The sequence below is a fragment of the Sander lucioperca genome, chromosome 7 (assembly GCF_008315115.2).
Source record: "Sander lucioperca isolate FBNREF2018 chromosome 7, SLUC_FBN_1.2, whole genome shotgun sequence".
In the NCBI taxonomy this organism is placed as follows: domain Eukaryota; kingdom Metazoa; phylum Chordata; class Actinopteri; order Perciformes; family Percidae; genus Sander; species Sander lucioperca.
In genome coordinates, this window is record NC_050179.1 from 14,174,309 (window position 1) to 14,197,478 (window position 23,170).

The 23,170-nt window shown below is 40.7% G+C and overlaps 1 protein-coding gene across 3 annotated transcripts; it reads right to left on the minus strand.

The window, feature by feature from the left end:
- Positions 1-921: 921 nt before the first annotated feature.
- fam107b (family with sequence similarity 107 member B) lies at positions 922-22,513 on the minus strand. 3 transcript variants are annotated; one of them, XM_031293560.2, is made up of 5 exons: positions 8,086-8,313; positions 5,655-5,826; positions 2,274-2,430; positions 1,897-2,062; positions 922-1,863 (listed from the first exon to the last, which is right to left on the minus strand). In XM_031293560.2, exons 1-4 carry the CDS (start codon positions 8,126-8,128, stop codon positions 1,943-1,945), a joined length of 492 nt encoding a protein of 163 aa, XP_031149420.1. In that variant the 5' UTR covers positions 8,129-8,313; the 3' UTR covers positions 922-1,863; positions 1,897-1,942. The 3 variants fall into 3 exon arrangements, with proteins under 3 accessions (XP_031149420.1, XP_031149421.1, XP_031149419.1); XM_031293561.2 differs by lacking the exon at positions 8,086-8,313 and adding an exon at positions 22,303-22,513 and having other exon boundaries at positions 922-2,062; XM_031293559.2 differs by having other exon boundaries at positions 922-2,062.
- Positions 22,514-23,170: the final 657 nt, after the last annotated feature.

Sequence of the window (23,170 nt, forward strand, 5' to 3'; positions counted from 1 at the left end):
TGCATCAGTGTTTATTTTACACAAGACTGGACAATGCTCACTACCTACGGTTCTTTCTATATACTTTCCAGTCACATATATTATTAGAAACCAATGTAAGAACGAGCATGGGCTCCTTTCCTGTATTTATCTGTTTTACTACAATTATTTGAGCACACTATATTCCTCCCATCTAACAAATCTTTTATTACCGGTGTCATTAGTTTGATCACTTCCCCCACAATGGGTTATGTGCACTGAAGTCCCCACACCACACAATGCAAGCCTAACTGTCTAACCCTGTTTCTGTTCCAAATACTGCTCGTCTAGACATTTTGCTGTTGCAGTTTGTGAGGAAAATCAACATCAGCTTCAGACTAAATAAGATGATCTCATAACAGCACTAAACTCCGATTGATAGGCGTACTGCTTTGCGGTTATTTTACGTTCCATTTAGAAAATAAATCCACAAATTCAGACTCTAGCAGCACACAAAATAAAAAAAAATAAATGGACATTATGTTTATTTAAAAGAAGATTCTGGTGAAGAACACATGGTTATGTTATAAATCTGATTCTTCCCTTTAGAATAATAGCTATCATCTCTTGGAGACCCACACACCAGAATGTAAGACCCATAATACTATTGTGTGTGGTATTTAAATAAACACTGCACGTGCACATTAACATCCAAAGTTATCACAGTTTCTTACATTGTGTAACCATTTTGGAATGTGTATGGTAATGGCTACATAGTTAAATTGTTTTGCAGATAATGGCCACTTTATTTCAGATTCGCTGATTAACGTTATCTGTCTGCACATTCATGGCTCCATTGTCAATAAAGACAAAATACTAAAGTTCCATAACACTTATCAGAGTTGTTTCAGAAGCCACGCAGATATCCCCAGAACTACTAATCAATTATATATTTTTTGACAGGTCGCCTACATGTGTAAGCTTTCTACCTGGAGCTGTAAGTCTTTTGTTCATAAAAATACACAAAGACTGATCAGACATGGCTCAGGGCTTATTCTTATTGACCACCCTAACAAAAACTTAAATTAGTAGTAACACTTTTATTTATACAAAACAACAGAATATATAAAGAAAAGGTCACTCTCATGCCTGGGAGTTCTACTATTGCTCCAAATTGCATTAGCTGAGGAAATGGCATGTTTAGAATTTAAAAAAATAATAATAAAGCAAACATGAGTGTTTCATACAACCATACACTCCCTTTGTCCTGTTCTGGCTTCATAAACTATGCTGTAAAACAAACTAAAATACAGAACGACTAAAAAGCGTCCTTCCCTATACTTGGGCTAAAAGCTACAAACATAAATAACAAAAGCACATTTGTTTGGCTTTTACATTACACAGCTTCAAGAGTCCATCCAGTGTCCACTTTTCCTTATTTGATTCTGAAGATGAGAACAAAAAAAACAACAACGACAACATTGATAACAGTAAAGAGAAACGACAGCTTGCTGAGAGAGGAGTGAAAAGAAATGGGATGAAAACTTGTGTGTGTGTGTGTGTGTGTGTGTGTGTGTGTGTGTGTGTGTGTGTGTGTGTGTGTGTGTGTGTGTGTTTGGTTGTTTCTTCATCAGAGCTCAATGGAAGCTTGCTCGCCCTCGTTGAAAGGCATTTAACATGTAACATGTCTGTGTTAGGTCCCTCCTGCAGGGGGTGCTGTGTGCTGCCTGATGGGTGTGGGCAGTAGAGGCAAGTGCTGGCAGTCCGTGGCAGGCAAACAGAGGGGGTCTTAGTCTGTAAAGTCTCTCTCCTCACTGCGGGATGGAACAGCTAGGTTGGGGAAGGCAGGAAGTTCATCTCGGACCACAGTCAGGTCAGCACCGTGCACCACAGACAACACACTCTCTCTTTTGTACACACTCCTTATGTCTCCGTTCCCACAAACACGCGCACAATCAGCCAGACCCAGACACCCTGCTGGTTTTTAGGTGGTCCGTTCCTCCCCGTCGCTCTCCTGCTTGGTCCTGCGCAGGTTGCTCTTCATCTTCACAAACTCGGGGGTGTTCTCCTGTTCCTCCTCATTTTTCTGTTGATCCAGCTCCAGCTGCAAGAACACAGACATTGGTAAATTCAGATTAAATAAATTATAGAGGTAATAATCTGTTAATAGCATCTATAAACCGCATCTTGTTGCAGGTCTCAAGGTCCAAAACCAGGGTTAAATCATTTTATTTTCTTGTGATCAGATACAGTAACAATGTGCATCCATCTAAGTGCTAAAATGACAGTTTCTACGTATGCTTTCAATCATTTACCTGCTCTAGTTTCTGTTGTCTTTTCATGAGCTCTATCTCTAGGTCGCTCCTCTTCTTGTGGGCCTCCTGCTCCTCCTTCTGAGCCTTGAGAACTTGCTCCCTCTTTCTCTTCTCCATAACCTTCTGGAGCTCGGGTTTGTTCTGAGGAGCCAGACCCCTGTGCAGAATCAGTGAGACAGCATGTTACTAAAATAAAGCTTCATGAACAACCTCCGATGACACTACAGGACCCCACTCAGAGGGAGATTTGCATTCACATTCATGCCTAACAGATGATGACCATGACCTCATTCTCATTTTAACGTGCATATCTGTAGTAGATGTTCTGGATTAGACATGTCAGTCGTGTTTCAGGAAAGTTTGGATTTTAAACCCAATCACAGATTGTTCCACATTTACTAATCTGTGTATGTGGTGGTACAGTGGTGGCCAGCATTGAAACTGATTTTGGAAATGAGGGTTGACATTATTATTATGCTCATTTTCAGGTTCATAATTGTAATTTGAGATTGTATCAGAATAGGTTTACATGGTTTAATTTTCAAAAAACACCATATTTTTGTTGTACTGCACATTGCTGCAGCTCCTCTTTTCACCCTGTGTCAGGTCTCTGTTTTAGCTACAGAGCGAGACCTCTCAACTTCTGTAAGATCTTTGTTGTCTGTCGCACATGCCCAGTAGCTAGGTAAGGATTACATCAGCTAGGTAGGTGTTTCTGCAACTTCGGCCTGTACAAGGCAGGATTACTAGACTTCTTCTAAACAAGGGCGCATTTCCAACTTTGTGTGGAATACCTGCAGAACAGGGACATGTAAGTAGTTCTATACAATTTATTTTGTAGATTAGGGTGAATTTGTGTGTGTTGTAGCAGTATTTAGCCATTGAGAACGAGCTAGCATGCTAGCGCTAGCATGCTAATGGTTAGCCCCCCAGGCCCCTCGGCTAGTTACGTAGATAGCCGTGCAGATTTTGAACAGCTCACCCGGAGACTGAAGGCAGGACACATTCAGAAACTATTCTCACTAAATTATCTCACTCAAAACAGCATGGGTGTTTTTTTTTTTCAAAGTTTGTATGTGTGTGGAAGCACAAGAGACACAAAATAACACCCCAAATCCCAGAAAAAGTGATTTTTTCATAATATGGGCACTTTAAAAGAGACATCAGTAAAGTGTGATTGTGTCTTGCGAAGAAGAGCAAAAATACCAAATATTACGTAATGCTCCAAACTCCTTCAAATTACAAGGGTGGGGGCTGAGGATGAGGTTTGGGAGAAGGGCTACTTATGACAGAGGGGAACAGATAGATTGAGTCAGCAAGAAAAGGCAGAAGCCACTAAACAAAACAAAATCCACAAAAGGATTAAGGAGGCACAATAAAGTGCAACACAAGAAAAATAAATAATCAAAAGCAGTATAAGGACAGAGGCTATCTTTTGGTCAAATATACATTCTCCTTGCCCTTGATTAATTCATTGATTCAATTTAAAAAGACATTATCTAGATTACTTTACTCTCCCCGTGGTTACTAATTTTCCTCTCGCCATGAAAGCCTGACTGTGCACAGGCTGCGTCTGTTCTTCAAAGAAAACACAGCGTGCCTACCTGCCTGCAGTTCCGCAACAACAACGTCTTAATTAAATAAATTATTAAATCCTGAAGATTGCATAACCGAGTTCATGGTGTTCCAAGAAGGAGTGGGAGTTAATTCACAACACGGCACTACTTTATTTCAAGTCACTGCTGTAATTAAATGCCCTGGTTTTCTTGACAGTGCGGGTCTTATGACAGCACTTAACGTGCTGAAGCAGAGCAGAGGGTAACGGGCGTGATCGGGTCGGGCTGTTTTTTGAGCACCACCACGAGCAGAAAGGGAGGAGGGTCAAGGCCGCTGAAAGCAATAAGACAGGCTACAAAAGATGCTTACTCCACTCTCCTTTTATTGTTGGCAACGTTTACATAAACACTGACCCTCCTATCCATGACCCCCCTCCCATGAGTGTATACCCTCTAGCAGACTAGGAAGAATGTCTGTTCAAAATCCCACACATCAATACCACCATCTGCTTAACTGCTTCACTAGTCTTGGTGTCTGAAATACCTCTGCATGTGTGTGTGTGTGTGTGTGTGTGTGCGCGTACGTGTGTATGTGTGTGTAGGAAGGGTCACCACAGCTTAGCTAGGAAAGGCAGAGAAAGGCCCTCAGCTAGAAATGGTTTTGTAATCTTGATTACATAACACATTTTTTTTTCTCTTCATGCAGCCAATCCATCCATCCATCCATCCACCCACCCACCCCACCTTCGTCAGGGTGACTAATCCACTATGCAGGCAAGCTTTCTATACTTTCAGTACACGATAAAAAGCCCAGTCATAACAAGTATATCCCCCCCAAATTCCTACTAGATTTATCTCATAGTCTTCTGCTGATATTCCAGGACATTTTCCGTCTAGACGACTAGAAACAATATTCTGCAGCATTTGGTATGGAATTTTTTCTAATATTTTTTTTGATTACATTTCTTCTATGGCCTCCTTATCCTGCCCACCCTGGCCTCTCTCCCATCATTTATTAATGCCCTGCCACCATCGCTACAAAAGCACCTCACTCTTTGACCTGTTTAGGACAGAGCATCGCTGCTGTGATGTAACAGCTGTCAACAGCATGTGTGTTTACATAGCTATTTATAGCTCAGGCACAAAGCTGCCGCCACCGTTTGATGAGAGAAAATACAAACATTTAGTGCCAAATCAGTGATCACAGGCCCCAGTATGCATGCACATTCAGACTGATGCATGGATGCTCACATAGACTCCATCAAATCCAGAGTTGTATGATCCGGTATCAGCAGCCAGAGCAGGTTTATCCTGTACAGTATGTCTCTGTGACCTTTACATATTGTATAAAACCCCAGCACTCGCGGAAGTCGACTACAGTGACCCACTGGTTACTATCCGACCAATTACAACAAAGTAGCAGGGTTACTTTATTAAGTCATCCGCCATTAGTAAACTACATTAGCCTGAATCTGTATTGTTTTCCTTTGTCTAACTTGTTTTGGATGGGGGCAAACTTGATATTGTTGCCAAGAACAAAACAAGGAAATTATGACGATCCAGACAGTGTTGGACATTAACAGAGTTTTTTTACCACCCAATAAATGAATAAACCATTATCTCCATTCGTAGGCTTGGAATTGAACACTGATCGGATTTTGTTTATGTGCTCTAAACCATGATAGAGTTGCTAATTGTAAAATAAGAATCCCTTCCTTAATAGTAACCTGGGAATTACCACGGTTTGTTTTTCCAGGAAACGGAAAGGAAAGAAAGAAGACGAGGCAAAGGGAGAAAGGTATTGAAGGTGTATTTGTCTCCTGACCTCTTCTGGTTCATGAGCAGCTCTCGGTGCAGGTCCTGGTGGTTACGGGAGCTCTTGACTGGGTTGTTTAACTTCTTGGGTTTGATGAGCTCATCACAGTCTCCCTCCAGGTAGTCGGGCTCCGCCATGACACTCCTTCCTGGTGACAGCGATAGACCAGGGTCACACGGATCTGAAACGACAGAAAAACTTTCATTTAACCACTATGTCACTAAGATGTGGGTTTCGGATACAACAGTGCAGTGGTGACAGAAATATTTAAATCTGTGTTGCAAAGAAAACATGTTCAGGGATCTTTTATTATGTCTCCTTTCCAGTGGTGTAAATGTAACTAAGTACATTTACTCAAGTACTGTACTTAAAGCTACATTGTGTAAGAATTTCTCCCATCTAGCGGTGAAATTGTATATGACAATCAACTGAATATTACTTTCTAGCCCTTCCTCCTACGGTGGCCGAACCCGAAATTAGCTCTCTCCATCGTTTACACGCAGCTGTTCTAGCCACTCCAATATTAACTTTGGTCTTGTTGCTTTGCCTGTCGTGTTGTCGTTTTAATTCTCTTTTTCGCTTCCCTGGTGAGTAATCTTCCCCCTTGCATTCGTCACGATGCCAATAGGTGTAAGAGGGCGAAATGCTGAGGTATGTCCGTCTTTGGCTAATGTATTTTAAAGATGGAGGTGCTACATGGCTGCCGTCATCCGAGTGAGTCGCTCGTATGTATTCTGAATGATTCTGAATATCAGATTCTACGCTTACGAGAATACTTTGATTAGTTGGTGGAAGTAATTACACATGAATGAGTACATATTTGTGAAAGAACTAAGGTTTTTTTTGCTAAGAATCAACTCAAAAAATTACACAATGTAGGTTTAAGTACATATTGGAAGTACTTGTACTTTACTTGAGTCATTTCTTTTCATGCTACATTCTACTTCTACTACATTTCAGAAAGAAATATTGTACTTTTTTCTCCACTACATTGATCTGACAGCTTTAGTTACTAGTTAGTTTACAAATTAAGATTTTTGCACACAAAACACACAGTTTATAAAGTAGGTTATGTTATTATAAATTAAACTACCCAACAATATATAAGCCAACAAGTCCAGCTGAAATGACTAGCCGATTAAAGACTTACTTGACTGACAGAACTGTTTTAATCGTTTCCAGTTTCTAAAATGTGAGGATTTTTTTACGTTGAGTACTTTTACTTTTAATACTTTAAGTACATTTTCCTAATGATACATACTTCTACTTAAGTAACATTTTCAATGCAGGACTTTTACTTGTAACAGAGTATTTTTTACAGTGTGGTATTAGTACTTTTACTTAACCCTTGTGTTGTCTTCCTGTTAACCTTGAAAAAAACGTTTTTGATGCCTTTTTTCACAGTTTGTTTTTGCTTTTTCCAACGTTTTAAATTGTTACATTTTTCTTCTACACATTTTCAGCACTTATTTCTACGTCCCATATTTTCTGATATAAAACAAAAATTGAAAACGGGTCAGTTTGACCCGTAGTCAACACAAGGGTTTGAGTAAAGGATATGAATACTTCTTCCACTGCTGCTCCTTCAAAAAGTCATATGAGCATCTGCCTGATCCTCTGGCACAAGCTCAGAGTTTTTGAATCATCTCTATAGCGATAGAAGGACTCAGCGCTGGAATTACATAATTGTTCACACTTAGTAAAGAGGAACATTTCAGTCCCCTTTCAGAAGCCATATGCAATATAATGAAGAAATGAATCAGAACAGTACTGTCAATATCTTTCAGGCACATAGTTATATACATTTTTCAGAAGTTGCTAATACATAACCAAAAAGGTCCAATCCATTGTTTTCCATGACCTCAAAAATCACTGCGATTCCTATCTATGATCCCCAAATGTAGGCACACTGCTTCAATATGAGCTCATTGGATATATTCTGTATTTTACAAGTATAGTGTACACAGTATTTCTTCCATTTATAGAAAACAAACCAGCTCGTGTGTGGAAATCTCCTGACCAAAAGGGTCATTTCAAAGCTGAGCAATAACTGGGATACAGTAAGTCTGACCAATGCCTCATGTTAATCACAGGTTACATACAATAACACCACAGTTAGTAATTTTGGCAGCTAAGCGCCACTGTTTCCCAGTCTGCTTTGCCCAATGAAAATATTGCAACTTGCATCTGACTGACAGCTAATATGCTCCATTTAAATTATATTTATGAATGATTATAATGCTAATTATAATGAATGATCAGGAATTTTTAGATACAAGTTTCTATCTAACCAACTGAATTTAGAACAGAATATTTGACTAAAAAGATGTTTTAACACATATTTGGTAAACTCTAAAAAAGCTGAGTACTTCATTTTTATCTAGCCTACTCTAAAAAAAAAAAAAAAAAAGGCACGACATTCAATCTTGGCTTAACTCACCCTGCAGATGAGGAAAGACGGGGCATCTGAACATTTTCGTCATCTCTGCTATTTTGATCCAGAATTTATTTTCCAGGAAAATCTATTAAAACTCCCTGTCCTGTTTATCAGTACTTTGCAGAGCCTTACATAGGAGAGGTGCTTTGTCCTGCACAACTGTCTGCTACTGAGCTGGTTGGAGTCTGTTTTATAGCTATGCTCACACTCTCTCTCTCTCTCTCTCTGCTCCCTCCCACTCCCCTTCGATTCTAGGCGAAGAAGAGTTTATAACCAATGTTTCCCTAAAGATTCTTCACTGATGAATGAATATTCTCGCTTGTCCCGGTATGGAGCTTAATGGTATTGTTTTTGATCTTGTCGGTAAAATAGAATTGGTCACAAGAGGTCTTTTTAAATAGCATTACATTGGTATAATAGTACATAAATTAGCTGAGATCAGATAGCAAAGTCACGTGCATTTCTTCTCCCACAGTCTGAGGAATGACTCAGATTTATTAACAATCATGTTCTCAAGTGCGTGTGAGCAAGTCTCTCCTGCCTGCGACTAAAAACATGGTGATGTTTTGGATCCTGAGAGGGCCAATCATATTCATCAAGGGTACCAAAAAAAGCATTTTCCTGCACGTGCTAGACACAAAGGAGGGGTGGGAGTGTGTCCTCAGAATCAAAACATACACGTGGAGGATTGCTGTAATGAGTTAAAGACACCACTAGAGGTCCATATTCTTGCATTCCAGGAACAAAACCGTGTCAGTTACATAACAAAGAAGCCCAAGATAAACATGGTTTGTGTCTGCACACTGCAGAACAAAGAGGGAGAAATACCACAAAATAAATACGCTTGATGGATATAGTGGAATATGTTGACAAATGAAAACACTGCTTTGGCTGTGATCTACAGTCACAGTGATAGGTAATCCCTTCTAATCTCAGATTAGTAACCTTTAAAAAAATGCATTTGTGGCCTCACTTATGTGGCCAACAGAAATCTTAACATGTATACGGTAAATTCATAAAATCGCTATCTTAGATTTGACAAGTTAAGGGTCAGTTTCGAAAAAAGAAAATATTCATGAATCAGTTGCTAAAAATAAAGACATTTTTACCAGTTTAGTTAACGACTTTCATCTACATGCTACTACATCACTGGCTATAATGTTGTTCAGAACATGCCAGACAGTGCATTTTGTGACACAGCCAGAACATGGTGACAGTGTTTGTGCATGCGAGGTGGCAGAAGTGGGCAGAACAGCTTGTGGCTGAAATCAGGGGCTGCGTGCGAGCACACACGTGCTGTGTACATCAAAGGTGTTTTTTGTTAATGCCGGTAGTAGGGGGTAGAGGAACTTAACAGACTGGCAGTGTTGTCAAAGTGTCCGTTAGCTTAACACATCTGCTCCTACTTCCTTTGTCCCCCGAGGGAGAGAGGAAGTGACATAGGGAGTTCAAAAGGAACCTGCAACCTCAAATTGAAGCCCTGGAGTCCCTTAAATTCTGCTTTATCACTGGTAGTTCTGCATGTTATAGTCAATGTCCCTTCTGGTTTTACTTGAAAGCTTATATCAAGATAACATGTTTCACTATCAGTTAAAAGTCCACCACCTAAAGAGCAATTTACAGTAGATAAGCAAGTTAACATGTTCCAATGTTCCAGTTCCATGTTCCAGATTTCCAGATTCCAACTATGTATCAAATGCATAGTTGTCTCCCAAAATCTGTCCTTCTACAGGTATCTTGCCATGTGTGGATTCAGAACGATAAAGTTGTGTAATGAACAGCCACTTCTAACACTTTCAGTAGATTGTACGTGTTGATATTTGCAACATTGTACAACAAAATGTGTACTATGGAAGCAACCCTCCAAGCATGTCAGTGTTTTGGAAAACACTTCCTGCTGTTCCAGGAATCCCATTAAAACAGTTTGTTTATTGGTTTTGGAAACACAACGTTACACTACAGACAACGGCCCCACACCCACCCACCCACCCACCCACATCAAATCCTTTCAATAATTGGAGAGATGGTACTGTCCTAAAAAGTTTTCCTATACTGAAGAAACCAAGAGGAAAGACACACAATTCAGTCCTCAGAAGAGTACATCTCTCTCTCTCTCTCTCTCTCTCTCTCTCTCTCTCTCTAATGAGCCGCCAAAAGACCTGAATGTCCAAGAGAAAGGGTTCAGCATTTAGAGGATTCAAAATGCCCAAGCATTAAGGGATAAAAGCAGAAGAAAGTTGGTGGAAACAATGGAAAAGAAAGGACAAAAACTGGGTCAGAGGAGAGTCTAGGAGAGGAGAAGAGGGAGTTGAAGACAGCTTTCCTCTGTTTACTTCACTCTCTCCCTGTCTTCCTCATGACCGTATGACTGTGATCTCATATACTGTGAAATGTCACATTTTTGAATCAGCCAGCTACAGGAAATATCTGATCAATCACCAATGAAAAATACCAAAAGAAAAACTAAAAAAGTAGGACAGATAGTTAAATCCACATAGAGGCGGAAACTATCCACATACGTTTTCAATAATATAGCACTCATATCATGCTCACACACTGACTTTGCTTTTCACGAGAAGTGTGTTTGGCAGCTTTTTTAGAAAGGTTTTTAAAAAAGGAAGTCATTGAATGAATGTGTCTGATAAGCAAGTTTGCAGTGAGTGTGTTAAAGTGAACCCCACAGTGGCAGGTTGCATTAGAGCAGATAGAATGATAAGAGAAGGATAAGAGTGCCTGCACTGTGCCAACTTATTGCATCACCGAAGCCAGCTCTGCTATATGAGCACGCACAAAGACTTGCATTCATAATCGGACTCATTTCTCAATTTCCCCCTCAACTGTCATCTTCTCGAAGGCGCCATGGAGACCGGCCATCAACCCCACTGCATTTAGTGACACAGCATTCAGGAACAGGAAGGAGCTGCTGCCAACTAATACTGACATCTTAAGCCTTCCAATGGGCATCACTGAAGAGACTTTCAACAACCAAAATACACTCCTCAAAAACTGGATCTGGATCTTAAAGCATTTTTTATAACAGCAATGGATCAAATGACTATGTGTAATGTGAAAGGTGTTGCTCGTAGTGATGAAGCCACAGAGAATTATCACCTCATCTTGACGGAGCTTTATAGCTTCTCTCAGCTCAAGCCCACAACTTTTGTGTTTTAGTTCCCTCTCACCATTCTAATAGCGATGTTTTCGCAGCAGGCAGCTATTTTCAGCGAAAAAGCTCAGATAAACCCACTATTTGCTACCTGCTCAGCAACAAACGATAGACAAGCTGCTAAACACAGTGGAGCATTTAGAAGCTAAAGAGCTGGATATCTATGCATGAAAAGCATTCTTCCTCCTCTAACCCAACAGTGAAAGAGCACAGATGGGCAGAAAGGCTAATGATGGGGGATTGGGACGGATAACCTAAATTGGCCATTATCAGTGCTTCTCTTTTGTGTAACTGCTAGGAAGCAAACAGGCAATACTGGGAATACTACAGGAAAGAGGAATAATTACAAAAAGTCGATTGTTACTGACATGGAAGAGAGGAAAGAGGTAGATAACTTTATGTTGGGATCAGTGCCAAGATGGACAGACTGTGTAAAAAAAAAAATCTGAGAAATTACATGGTTTAGCTCTCATAAGTCAACAGTGGCCTTCTTCCTGCTGCAGCCTCAAAAGACAGAGAAAATGAAGGCGAGGAGAGCAGCTGGTGGCCTGCTTCACCATCTGACCCCTCTGTCCTCCTTCAGGATACAGGCACAAACCATCCAGAGCTCTGCACAGAGTGGGGTTGGGCCGTTAACGGTCATTGGTTGTGAACACATGGCTGACCACACCCACTCCATCATGAGCGAGCCAGGATTTGTTTTCCACACTATCCGGCACAAAGGTAAGCAGGGGTCAGGTTTTGCAAAAGGACTGATCAGCATTTTAGCATCCGGTTTGATGTATGCTGATCACGGACACTAACATGAAAAAGGGATTTGACGTTTGAAAGAACAAAACCAAAGTCAATTCATTTTTTAACCTAATTCCATGAGAATAAATATGCTCAACGAAAAGTATAAATTGCCCATATTCTGATCATGGATGCATAATGATATGAAGAAAAAAACAGGATCAGCTGGCTTTGATTCAGACGCCACATACTTTCATGAAACACTTGAGAAAAATACGTAACATTTTCTAGAAACTCAACTTACCATTCACTCTGTTGTTCCTATATCTCCCTCTTGTCCCATATAGTTCGTCTTGTTTACTCACTCTCTATTTTTTTTTGGGGCCAGATCCTGTCTATTCCATTCACAGATGGAAGGTCTACCCCTCAGGGGAAACTGCGTCATCAATACCCCTAAAGCAACCCCCACACCCCGTTCACACACACACACACACACACACACACACACACACATTACAAGCCAGACAGATCTGAATGTGCATCTCCTAGCCTTGTTGTTAATGAAGCGGCCATTCAGCCATAAATAGGGGAGGCCCTAATTAAAACACACAGATAGATGGGCTTTTAACTGACAGCTGTGGGGGGATGGGGGAGGGCGAGCAGGGGTGTGTGTGTGTGTGTGTGTGTGTAAGAGAAAGTGACAGAGAAAGTGAAGGAGAAGCAGTGAGTCAGTAGTGACAATGAGCTCATTTCCCGGAAAGGCCCCGTGTACGTGGTCCTTTACAAGCCTCCCGCGTGACGACACATAAATCATGGTGGGCAGCGCAGTGACGTACATGTGCATATTTTTCCAGAGCACAGATTCAAACAATAGAAACAGACATTTTCCTGTCACTCGCAACTACAAAGGACATTCAAAGTTAGTATCAACTCAAACAAAAAAGCCCACATACCCACAGCATTTATTTTCAGTGTGTGTGTGTAAGCAAAATAATGTGCGAATTCCACTTAGGAAAAACTGACCTGCCAGTGCAAGCCAAAGAAAGAACACCATAAACCAGTCAGGATCACACACATTTCTGTCTGTAAACAATGCTATCAATAGTTTCAGTTTCAACTGAGTAAATAGCTCAAATTTATAGTTACTACCGGTCTACAGAAGATGATAGCGTGAGCAGCAAACAAAGATGTGATCTTTAATGAAGTATATTTAGTCTACAAATACAACATTGACAGCATTTGGCAAAAGAGGACTGAATTATGACATGATCTGAGGGAGAAACAAAGAAAGAGAGAGTAAGAGGGAAATGGTTCCTGAAAAGTATGCCTGGGAATTTGGGGCTTGAGATCTGTTTTGTATTTCCTGCCTTGGAGTGGGGGTCTGGAGCAGAGGAGAAGAGGAGCTAGGGAATTCTGGGGCCTCATTGTGTACTGACCTCCGAAAGCACCCACCCCGCTCCCACAATATGATGATGTCACTAGGGAGACGCGGGGGTATGGGAATTTACAATCAGGGTTTTAGGGTTCATAAAGCACAGATGCGCACCCATGCACTAACACCCACACAATGAAAGGATAACTTAACACAGTACATCATGTGAGAGAGGTTTTAGCTACGCAGTACTGTATGTGTGTGTGTCTGTGGATGTTTAAAACCCTGATGTCATTAAGGGAGTACTAGGCGGCTCTAGACTGTCAGGATTAAAAAAACGAAACAAGTAACATTCACACAAAAACATCTTTATCACTGCGACTCTCTCCTTCTAACTTAGTTCCTATCTCTCTGGCTACTCAATGTTTACTGTAAAAACTGCCTTTACTGTCTGACAAAAAAAAGTTTTTAATATCATAACTGGACTGATAAATCCTCCGAGGCGATATTAGCTTATTGCAGATAAATTGGTGTTGGCGTATACACAGCATAATATATCTTTGCTATTTTTGCAATCATTTGGAAACAATGTCGCCATTTCATAGTTTTCTTTAAAAACAAATGTAAGAGATCTTTATCAAAAAACGTTTACTGTTACGTGTCTATGTAAAATAAATTGTATCGCTCGGGCTATATTTTCTATCACAATCAGCTTATCTAACTCATCTCCTCATGATCTTAAGGCAGTGAAATGGAAGTTTAAAGTTTAAACTAGCCCATCACACAAAGGCCTTTGTTGTGCACCTGACATTGTAATTCTTGATAGCTGACAGCCGAAATAGAAGAACCTTTATAACTCTACTTCTCATGTCTATGTTCTGCACAAGCAAGTTCTTGTTTTCCATTTTAAAAAAGTGAAAAAACAAAGCACATGTATCACTTTGGCAACACTTATGTGTAAAATGTTAATGTGATTCTGGGGTCTGATTGAAATCACAGTGTTGTGATCTTGGCATGAAAACGGTCATCTCTTGTGGCTCAAATCTTTGTCTGTGTTGCTTTCCATCCCTCTTCATGTCTTGCATTTGTGGGATAACCACAGAGGCTGCATTTGGTCTTGTCTAATTATAATGACAGTTTGACTGCTTCCATATCTGGCTTTTAAGAGTTGATTGCAAAACAAGTATCCAGATCTGTCCTAATGTGTTGGATGATGAGTAAGTGACATCTTGTATTGTGTCAGATAAGCACAAACTGATCATGTCAATCTGTGATCTCCCCCTTTGAATTTAAACATGCCGGTGTTGACAGTTTGTGTTCAACAATGACTGAAGTTATTCCATGCGGTGGCTCATGCACTGTCCTGTTGTCACACGTTGTGAGCCCCGGGCTGAGGCAGATTACAGAATGAATGGGGGGGGATTGAAAAGGCACAGACACCACTTTTGAGTCATGCTGTGGGAATGTGATGAACCTGCAAAGTGATTCTTACTTGGGGCACACAACAGCATATACATGTAGGGACACATAGCCAGAGAACTATTTTCATACACTCGACATCTTCGAGTGACAGAAACATTTGGATGCACGCTATGTGCACTTTTCTATGAAAGGTTAAAATCAAAGTGCTTACTCACACCAAATTCTGAACAGATGTCCTGAAAAATTGGTGAGGGGGTACAGTTTGGGGTCACACCTGTCAGTCAAATACAAAAGGCTGGTCTATACTCTCTCACAGCTGACACTGACACGTGGTCCTGTATGTATATGTATAGGCCTGATGAGAACAGGTGGACTGAGACATATGCACAGGGTTAGACGTTACAGGTTACATAGACACCAGTGATGAAAGAAGTATTCAGATCCTTTACTTAAAGTGCTCATTAGGGCTGCAATTAACGATTATTTTCATAGTCGATTAATCTGTCGATTATTTTCTTGATTAATCGATTAGTTCTTTGATCTATAAAAATGTCAAAACATGGTGAAAAATGTGGATCAGTGTTTCCCAAAGCCTAAGATGACGTCCTCAAATGTCTTGTTTTGTCCAAAACTCGAAGATATTCAGTTTACTGTCACAAAGGAGAGAAGAAACTAGAAGATATTCACATTTAACAAGCTGGAATCAGAGAGATCTTATTTTTTTTAATAAAAAAATGACTCAAACGATTAATCGATTATCAAAATAGTTGGTGATTAATTTAATAGTTGACAACTAATCGATTAATCGATTCATCGTTGCACCTCTAGTGCTCATATTATGCTTTTTGGCTTTTTCCCTTTCCTTTATTGTGTTATATATCTTTTTTGTGCACGTTATAAGTTTACAAAGTGAAAAATCCCAAAGTCCATCCCAAAGGGACTTACCATCTCCAACAGAAAACACTGTTCACAAACTGCTCCAAACTGCTCTATTGTAGTCCAGCCTTTACTTCCGTGACGAATGTGCGTCACTTTGTAACACACGTTATAATGCTCGCCTAGCTGCTAGCGTGGCACTCCCTCATACTCTGCTTCTGACTGGCTGGTAGTCCTTACCTAGCTACTGCGCATGTGCGACTCCCAACAAAGATGGAACAGAAGTGAGATGCCTCACTCGGTAGATAAAACAGAGAGCTCAACACACAGGGTGAAAAGAGGAGCTGCAGCAATGTGCAGTACAACAAAAATATGGTGTTTTTTGAAAATTAAACAATGTAAACCTATTCTGGTACAACTTCTAAATACAATTATGAACCTGAATATGAGCATAATGTCAGCACTTTAAGTAAAAGTACTAATACCACACTGTAAAAAATATCCTGTTACAAGTAAAAGTCCTGCATTGAAAATGTTACTTAAGTAAAAGTGTGTAAGTATCATCAGGAACATGTACTTAAAGTATTATGTATATTTGTTCCTGTCTATTTAATGTGTATTTGTGTTCTTCTGATGTGTGTGATTTTTTCTTTTGAGCTGCTGTTACAAAGGAATTCCCCCAGTGTGGGATTAATAAAGTATCTTATCTTTTCTTATTAAAAGTAAAAGTCCTCAAACCTGAACAATCCTCACATTTTAGAAACTGGAAACGATCAAAACAGTTCTGTGTTTAATCGTCTAATCATTTCAGCTGGACTTGTAGGCCTATATATTGTTGGGTAGGTTAATTTATAATGGGTTTTGTGTGCAAACATGTCAATTTGTAAAGTAACTAGTACCTAAAGCTGTCACATTCATGTAGTGGAGTAAAAAGTACAATACTTATCTCAGAAATGTAGTAGAGTAGAAGTAGAAAGGGGCATGAAAAGAAAAGACTCAAGTACAAGTAGGCCTTCCTCAAATTTGTACTTGTACAGTAGTACAGTACTTGAGTAAATGTACTTAGTAACTTCCCCCACTGATAGACACACCCTAAGAAGACAATTTATAGGCAGAGCACAAGCATGTTTCATGTGGCTCCTCCTCACTGAGATGTAAACATGTGCTCATTTACTGCACACACATATCAGCCTTTTAAAGTTTCAATCGGTCTCCGTAGTGGTGTAAAAGCCATATAGTTGAAAACCTACAGCTGTTTTGTCTGGCGCAGCAGTGTGAAGTGCCGCTCAGTCATAAAGGAGGAGTCTTTGTTATGGCTTCAGATTCTAAGCTTTGTGCTTTACTGCTGCTCTTTCCTTATGGAGCAGAGTCACGCCCCTTCTCACCGTCTACTGGCTGAGCCCAGCTGGGAGCTCAATTCTCATTGGCCAGGGGGGCACACCCGGGGAGGATTTGAGAGGTTCTCCTTTGTTTACATGCTAGCAGAGAAAACCCCAATAACAACTGTTACCTTGGGCAACCAGACGATCTCCAGTTAGCCAGACAGACAGACACACAGAGGTGCAAGCTGATCGTGCATGCACACACGTGTAATGAGGTAATCAGGTGTCCAAAGCAGGCCAAATGAAGAGTCTTTGTTCTCTCTGATTCTTTGCTTTATGCTCGACATGACTCAAAATACACAGTATACATGCATATTTTTAGTTGGGGTAGTAGGCAATCATGTGGTTTCGTTGTCTCGTGAAACTTTCCAAAGCCGGTATGGGTATACTTCAGAAAGTCCTGTCGGCTTCAGGCTGTAACAGAAAGAAATGGCTCTGTTCCGCCGTGGGCGTGTTTTGTCTCCTGTTTGCGTTTGTAATAAGACAGGATCATATATCTTGATAATGACTTACACAGAGCTTAATCCAACTCATGCCGCTGAGACTCCAAATCTCTTTATACTTCAACCTAACAAGCTGCGAGGAGGAAGGCATTTACAGTCTGTGTGCGTGCATTTGTGTGTATCATCCATTCTCCAAGACTACGCAAAGTGGTCAGCACAGTAATGGTGCGTTATTGTGATTGAAGCTCCAGCATAACAGCAGCAAAATCAATGGGATTCTTTGAGAAGCTGAGTCTCTGTAGGTGTGTATGCATGTCTCTGTTTAAGCCTTTGGAACGCATAGCTTATCTTAAATCAACATCAAGCCCTGGGCCTGCTCAAATAAAACCAAGCCTGTGCATGTCTGACTTTCATATATCTCTCTCACACACACACACACACACACACACACACACACACACACACACACACACACACACATTAGTAATCTGTTAGTGTTTGAGGCTCTGATAGTCCAAGACTATTGATTTGACAGTGCAGCAGCACTCAGCGGTCATTTGCATTTATAAGGAGACTAAGTGGAGGAAACCAACTAGTGAGAGTCTATTGAAACTTAATCAACAATTGGTGCAGGATAATGGGGAGAACAACAGGCGAGTTTGTCTGGTCGCTGGAAGCTGTTAAACAACTAGAAATCAACTCTCCAAAGTGTTTTCTATCTATCAATAATTGTAGGTAGTTTTGTGCAGTTTCTTCTCAGTCTCAACTTCTCAACTCACAGTTAGTTAGTCCGAGCCATACAACACCACATACACACCCACTTTCTAGGAGAAATATAACATGGAAAGCTTGGCATGCTGGTATGTTAGCTCTATATGATCCAAATTATACAAATGCACATAACAGAAGAAGAGTGCATAGATTAGACGAGTCACACGACACACAGAGAGAAGACGATATATGAGTGAGAGCAGAGCAGCACGTTAACACCAAATCCTTTCAATAATTGGAGAGATGGTACTCTTCTATGTTGTTGTCCTAAAAGATTTCCTATACTGAAGAAACCAAGAGCAAAGACACACAATTCAGTCCTCAGAAGAGTACATTTCTCACACGCACACACACACACACACACACACCACTCTCTCTCAGGAAACTCAATACAGGAATTGTGACATCATAATTTAAAACCATGGCAACAAAACCACAGCACAGTGTAATACCATGGATGTATCAAGAGAACGTAAACAGATCCTTTGTCCTGTTGTAGGATTCTGTTGCATCACTTGTGTCTTCATTGCATCATAATATTTCATTCAGCCTGCATTGGGAGGGGCAGTAAAGTATCCAGTGTCTGTCAAAACACATCCATGTTAGCAAGATTAATAAATGCCCACCAATAATGCCCATGCTCACATACGGCATATACTAACTGAAATGTGTTGTATCCTTAAGTATTAAGTCACGTGTTTAAGACCTAGCCTCAAATGCTTTTCAGGTCTTCAGGGTTTCCTCTCAGGAAATGTTTAGACGAGGTGACAAACCACCAAGTTCCTATTTCATTTATATTTTTTAACAATAGCCACACTCAACTGTAGGACACTTGCTGTGTAAAATAGAATTTTCTGAAAGTTAATATTTCATTTAAAAAAAAAAAAAAATGATGATGTTAGTAATGGTAGATATTTCCTGATGTAAGTCATAACTCTTCCAACTGTACACTGGCTTGCTTTGTATGGCAGTTTGTGTAAAAATAACATTGAATACTTCTGTATTTGTTTTGTTAAATTAGGAAAGGTGGTACAGAAGAAAACATATTCAACATCATAAGTAAGGTATTAAATAAGTATTGTTTTGGCATCAGTATCAAAACACAAATATGGCATTGACATTTTTTTTTAGAGGGGCGCTATGCAGTTTTGGCCATTTCTTTGCTTTTTGCTCGCAGGTTTCTCTGTAGAGCTCCCCCTACAGCTTCAGAATAGATATTTGGCAGCTCCTATGTTTACTTGTGTCTGACTCCTCACTCGGTCAGTCTGCCGTTGCCTCTTTCTCCGTTCCTCCGACAATGCTTTCCTAGCTTTCTGCTTCTTTTTTGCTGGCTCATGACGCTAGTGTGAAAAACTCTATCGCTACCCTGTTAGCCGGTTCCTGAATGTGCGTATGTGTGCAGTGCCGTGAAGCAATTCGTTACATCGCGAGACCTTTCTCGCGAGATATCACGCGATACTTCCTGACGCTGAGGCCGGCGAGTTGTAAGTTGCGAGGGTAGTTTTTCCGCTCACAGGCGCTACGGGGAAGCGAGACGACCACCATTCAACTCGAAAAAAGTCATATAACCATTCCAATGACTCCGAAGCTGTTCAGTTAAGGTAAATTAAGCAACAAAAAAAAACTGCATAGTTCCCCTTTAAATCAAAACAATACCTAGCCCAATAGGCTCACACTTTTAAGTTTAAGTATCTCTGCAGGGCAGGCTAGAACTGAACAGAAAGGGGACGTGTTTGCTAAAACCATGAGGACTCCACTCTTAGTACAGAGACCCTCTGAAACCTCACTCAATGTTTACATCGCTCATTACAGGGGAAAAGACTTACAAACATTCGCTACAACTACAAGGTAGTCTTTCACCACTCTTGAACAAAATGTCTAGTAACAGAGGCTGATCATGAAACACACAAGCGAGCGCGCACACACAGCAACACTGTGTCTCGTGCAGTGTGGATCTAAAGGATCAGTGCGTTCTGCTGAGTAATGAAGTTTTGTGCCCACAGACAGACTGGCAGCAGGACTGTGGGAGATAATACTGTCAACACACATGTGGTTGCCAGTTACCCCTCCTGGACACACACCCATTCCTGACCCAAATACCTTGCTTTTCTTGAGGTCAGCTTGAGTCCTTGACATGGACACAGATTCTATAATGATACATCTGAGAAAACGCACCAGAACCACTAATGGACACGTGCTATTATAGAATGGAAACTCGGACATTTCATTCACATATTTAAATTCATTTGAGTGCAATAATAATGGAGCAGAGAGCTTTCCAGTTGTAACACCCACCACACACACACACACACACACACACACACACACACACACACACACACACACACAAGTGCGTTTCACTATCTTTGTGGGGACCTGTCATTGACATAATGCATTCCCTAGCCCCTTACCCTAACCTTAACCATCACAACTAAATGCCTAACCTTAACCCTTACCCTCACCCTAACCATAACCTAATTCTAACCCTAATCCTAAAACCAAGTCTTAACCCTCAAACAGCCCTTTAAAGTTGTGGGGTCCAGCATTTTGGCCCCACAAAGCTGTCCGGACCCCACAAGTATACTGTATTCCTAGTTTTTGGACCCCATGAATATAGTTAAACAAGAACACACACACACACACACACACACACACACACACACACACACACACACACACACACACACAGTGACAGCATCAGCCCTTACGGGAAACAGAAGACAGCAAGAGCGGCAGCATAAGAGAAACAGGAGAGAGAGGAGGGAAGGAGGGGGTTCAAAGATCAGAAAACAGATGTAAATCGTTTAGCAAACTCCCCTCTAAATGACTAACACATGTGCACAAAACTTCCCCCTCCCTGCATACACTCACCCACTCTTGAAAACTCTGCATCTAGACAGTATAACATACTCATTCATACCACCTGCTTTTGTCACTTCTCCTATCACTAGAACACATGTGATGAGCCAGAGTTAAACTACTACACATGTTGAAGCTGCTCAGTCGTATTTGCCTGGCTGCTACTCCACCTCCACCCAGCAAACATCCCCAAGGGCTAAAGTTGAGCCCTGTTTGTTTAATGTCTTGTTAAAGTTTGACAGCAACTCTATGAGGCTTTTTTTACAGGGCTCTGTAAAAAAAGAAACACCATAAGTTTAAGACTTATTGCCACATCAAAATAAAAATAATACATGCAAACACACACCTCTTCACATGACAGTTGGTCTGTGCGCCTCATGACAACACAGGCCAGTGTGTCAGCTCTGACTGAAAGCCATGTGCTTTGACACAGAAGGCAGCAGTCATTGCTGTGCTATTACACACACAGTATTACTCATACAGGAGGAATTCAGATACAGGTCATCCATTAAATATGTTCTCTTCTGATGTCTGTCTCACTAATGGCCCACATTTCAAGAGTTAAGATTACATTATGGTCTAGGGACTATGGTGACAAATGAGAGCATAGCAAAGTCTTGTGTTGTACAGATTGTAAAGCCCTCTGAGGCAAACATGGGATTTTGGGATAGGTTAATAATCTTGACTTGGTTTAAAAACAAGAGTGATTCTATATTTTAGAAGAATTGTGTCCAGATATTGCCAACTGTATCACATATGTCATAAGCACCCATAACATATTCTCTGTACACCTCACACACACACTAGAAATAACATTTTTCTTCTTTTACTATCTTTCTGCCAGATTAGGCTATCAACTGCCAATAATAGTATCGGCTCCAAAGAAAACGTAACTGTAGGCTAGTCTGTACATGCTGTACAACAACCTCAACGTGTTTGTTCTTCACTGTCCCGTCGGCTGAAGTCATGCGCCGCAACAAAAGGAGACAATGAAACAATTGTTTGTATTTTGCAATCTCATCTCAATCTTTTCCTCGTTACTTTGCAGCTTTTTCAAAAACCCCAAACCTGCTGCTGCTGCCGACGGGAGCAGACCGTCCAGTTAAAAGGTGCTGCTTTTGTTAGTGCGCTCGTGAAACAACCTCACGGAAAAAAAACAAAAAAACGAGCTCCAGACACACACATATACACACCTACCTCAAAGTCGACCCCGACGCGACTTCTCCAACTCGAACTGTTTAATATTTAAAATGACAAAGTGGTTCAGGCCACATCAGTGCGTCTCCGGAACACTTCTTGAGGCTTGAGGTGTGTCTGCGAGACTCTGATTTTGTTAACTGCTCAATAGCTGTCGCACACACACACGTTCACTCAGTCAGGACCCATTGAAAATGTAAATTGAAGCTGGGTGGGAGGGATGGCGTGACGTCACGCACAGACTCCTCCTCCGTCTTCATCTGATCACTGAAGTAGATGAGTGGGGACTCCTCGAGCGCAGGGCGGGGCGTGGATGGAAGGGCTCGCGCGCCCACAATCACGCGCACACAAACAAACACTAGATTTGAAATGTTTATCATAGGTATCCATGTCAGCCTTACTGAAAAGTGTTATAGCCTGTGGTAGGTTTTTTGTAAGACATTTGTATTTTGTCTGTTTCATTAAAAATAATTACTTTATATGTTAACATATGTTATGTGAGGCTATTTCCAGTGATATTCCAATATAATTTCTTTCTGACCCTATGACAAGTGTTGCTGGAGTTTTAACCTTCAATATGATTTCTTTGACATGTGGGTTAAGCTGCAATAACTGAATTGTGTTCAGTTATATTATTTGTTTTACCCCTTAAATGTTCTCCCTTTCTTTCCCTTAAAGCAGCACTATACATATTTGAATGGTAGTAAGTGTAACAGCTCTTAATGTGAAAGAGCTCTCTCTTTGTGGCAAACCCACATATATCACACAGCTGCCATCCTCTTCAGCTCTACAGAGTGTTTTAGCATCTTTCAACTCATTGTTTTGGTTTTGGCCTACAACTTTTAGGTTCACTGTCATTGCTCTCATG